Below are 3,211 nucleotides of genomic sequence, written 5' to 3'. Positions count from 1 at the left end.
TGATTTGGTGCACGGAACAATTCAATAAACAAATATACCTTCACAATTAATGATATATTCATGATTGAATTAATGCCTGCATTAAAAAATATATAATTGCTCTCGTCAATTAAATTATTGTGCGCATCAAATCAATTATTGCTCTCAATTATCTATTTGATAGGCGTTTCAATTTTATTGAAGAGAGCAAATATTCATTTGATTTAATATGCGTATTAATTCAGTTACTGTGCACAATAATGGAATTTAATGGAATTAATTATATCTTCAAACACTTAAAGATATATTGATTTATTTGAATTTATGTTAATTTGACGTTCCATACGAATATGCAGATCTCAACATCACTGATTTTACATTTCGAAGGAATCAATTAAAGTTTAATATGAAAAGGGTAAAATGCAAGGTCGTTCACTGAAGCAGAAAGAAAAATACGTGTAAATTGTGAATAATATCTCCTGTAAAGTTAATGTCAATTGTTCAATTCATTTTGCTTTAATTTTTAAATCATGACGGGTATACCTTCCAGAGAAAAAGGTTTTTTTCCTAACTTTATTTTAATTTTATACTTTGTTTTGTTTTCTTGTTTGTTTGTGTGTGTGTGTGTGTGTGTGTGAGAGAGAGAGAGAGAGAGAGGGTGAGTGTGTGTGTGTGTGTGTGTGAAAATCAGTTTTTCAGAATAATAAAAGCATACCATCTACATTTCTATTTTCTTATTACTATAATTATCACAAATATATTATGTTAAGTTATCTTGTATATGTATATTTTTATAGTGATATTGTCTTTTAAAAATTTTTTTTACATGTATTTGATGTTTTGTAAGTAAAAGAAATGACTCTGGTTCTTAAAAAACTATTTTCTCAAAAAAATAAACATTGATTTCGATGCATCCAACTTCATGTACTAGCATCAGAGGAGCATTATACATAAAAAAAGGTTTTATCGAAAGAGACCCCAAGTGACACCATTTGGTCTAATGCATTTAGGTGGTACTTGCTGGAAAAGCACGTGTGGTATCTGTTTCCTTCTTAAATGAATTTCTGTAAACGATCTTGTCCTCATGCTTACAAATTTATTTTGCTTCCATATATGGCTAGACATTATTAGGTAGGTCCCCATACTGTTGATTTATTTTTCCTATTTTCACCATCAGATTTTACATTTTTCAGAATCGCGACAACCGTGGTAAAGATGGAATTTTACACCGACAGGTATTTTTCTCCATCAAAATATCAGTTACGAACCAATCATAAGACTAAAACTTCTAAAGGATTTAGCTTTGACGTTTAATTTTTATTCCTTGAAAATATTTAACAAATGGCTACACTTAACAGAACAAATTAAGATAAACTAGCTTACAAAATAATGCAATAATGCATAAAATTAAAAAAAAATCATTTGAAATGAACAAATATATTTAAGACATTTAAGGTAATTTATGATAAAGCATTCGACGAAAAACATACCTGTCAACCAATGAAAAACATTAAAAAAAATAACGGTAGTTCAAACTGTTGTCACACTTGCTTCGTCTATCTTGGTATATTTACCGTCAGGGCTTAAACTGGAATCGAGGCAGCTGTCGGACACACGCTGTGTATAACAAATAGTCTTTAAATCAAGCTTTTTCTGAACTTCTGCACGTTCTGGTGCTTCTTTATAGTTATTCCTATTTTCGTTCTTCTGTCTATCTTCTGTAGAATTTGTTGAAGCTTCCCTAAGAATTTCCTCACTCTGTGTGCGATTATAGCACTTAATTATGGCGGTAAATGATGCGCGGAAATCTTTCCTCATCCAACAATAAACAACTGGATTGACCCCAGAATTGCACATTGCTATAAAAACAGCCATGCTTTTAATAGATTCAATAAGATTCTTTTCAAGATTGAGATATTTAAGCGGTCCGGCAACCATAAACGGTATCCAAAAAAGAAAAAAGAGGAACAAAATCAAGGCCATTGTTTTGGCTGATTTTGCATCTTTTTCAAACTTCCGATCTAAGTTGGACTTTATGGTCTTTCTGTATTTATCTAATCTTTTTCTATGTTTCTGAGCTACAATGAAAATCCTGATGTACATGAACAAAGTCGATGCCAGACACAGAAATATGGCTCCAAATGTACTGCTCATAGAATATGCCTTTGGCAATACCTTGAAAAAATCGCATTCTTTTGTTTCCTTGGTGTAATTGTTGACGAAGAAGGGGAATACAAATAATGTCAAATTGTAGATCCACAGAGAAAAAATGACAATGAAAGCTTTCTTTCTAGTCATTACGGATGGATACTTCAAAGGATGAATTATTGCAATGTACCTGTCCACTGCAATGGCGACAAGACTTGTGAGTGAGGCGCTCATTGAACAGACGACAGAAGAATATTTGCATATGCAAAGGTACTTGATTGTTGCCAATCTGTCCCCATCAAAGTAAAAGGCCACGTAGACTGGCAACGTCAAAACTGCTAGGAGACAGTCTGCAACAGACAAGGAACCGATGAAAAGGTTTGTAACATTTCGAAATCGAAATTTAAATTTGACCAGGGATATTAAAACGAGTAGATTCCCCGTCAAAATGAATGGAATAATGGCTGTCGATAGAACTCCTAGATAGAAAATTGTCTTCTCTCGCAAGTCCAAGTAGTCACTAGACGACATGGTTTCGCGTCGAGAATCTGTTAACCTCCTGGCATTAAAATTAAAAAATTGATGTTTTTTTGCCAATTATTAAAGTTCAATATGTTCAGTACTTTAAATCTTGGTAATCTTCGATATAATAATATCACGATATCTGATGCACAAAGGAAAGAAAAAATCCTAGACAGAAACTTTTGTATTATAAATTGTCGTGTATTATCATAAAAAAGAAACCCCTGCGGAACAAATCCTTTGAAAATTATCCAATTTACACTACAAATTGGAAAGATTCTTGTGCTTCCCTTGCGCAAACATCGATTTGATGTGTATTAACGAATTCATCACCTGTTTTCTTAAATTTCCAAAGTAATTAATTTCTTTCAAGAGGTAAATACCTTATCTTTCACTGGCATCCGCACTCTGGCATTTATCTTTCAGTGTGCATGCATCTGCACATTTGCAAGTATTTAAAGCTCCCTGTGAAATTGATCAATGCATGAAGCAAATCAACAGAAAGCCGTGTCACCGTTTAACATTTCTCAAACATGTATGCAACTCAGTAGGGTTTATTGAT

At 32.7% G+C, this 3,211-nt stretch overlaps 1 protein-coding gene across 1 annotated transcript; it reads right to left on the bottom strand.

Annotated features, from left to right (window-relative positions):
- Window positions 1–1,359: 1,359 nt before the first annotated feature.
- LOC133182403 (octopamine receptor Oamb-like) lies at window positions 1,360–2,964 on the bottom strand. The gene has a single exon (XM_061317231.1). It carries the CDS (start codon window positions 2,656–2,658, stop codon window positions 1,510–1,512), a length of 1,149 nt encoding a protein of 382 aa, XP_061173215.1. The 5' UTR covers window positions 2,659–2,964; the 3' UTR covers window positions 1,360–1,509.
- Window positions 2,965–3,211: the final 247 nt, after the last annotated feature.

This window comes from Saccostrea echinata, unplaced genomic scaffold (assembly GCF_033153115.1).
Source record: "Saccostrea echinata isolate AGI-Se365-2 ecotype Australia unplaced genomic scaffold, CSIRO_AGI_Sech_v1 ptg000009l, whole genome shotgun sequence".
Classification (NCBI taxonomy): Eukaryota; Metazoa; Mollusca; class Bivalvia; order Ostreida; family Ostreidae; genus Saccostrea; species Saccostrea echinata.
This window is presented reverse-complemented; position numbering and strand designations above follow the sequence as displayed.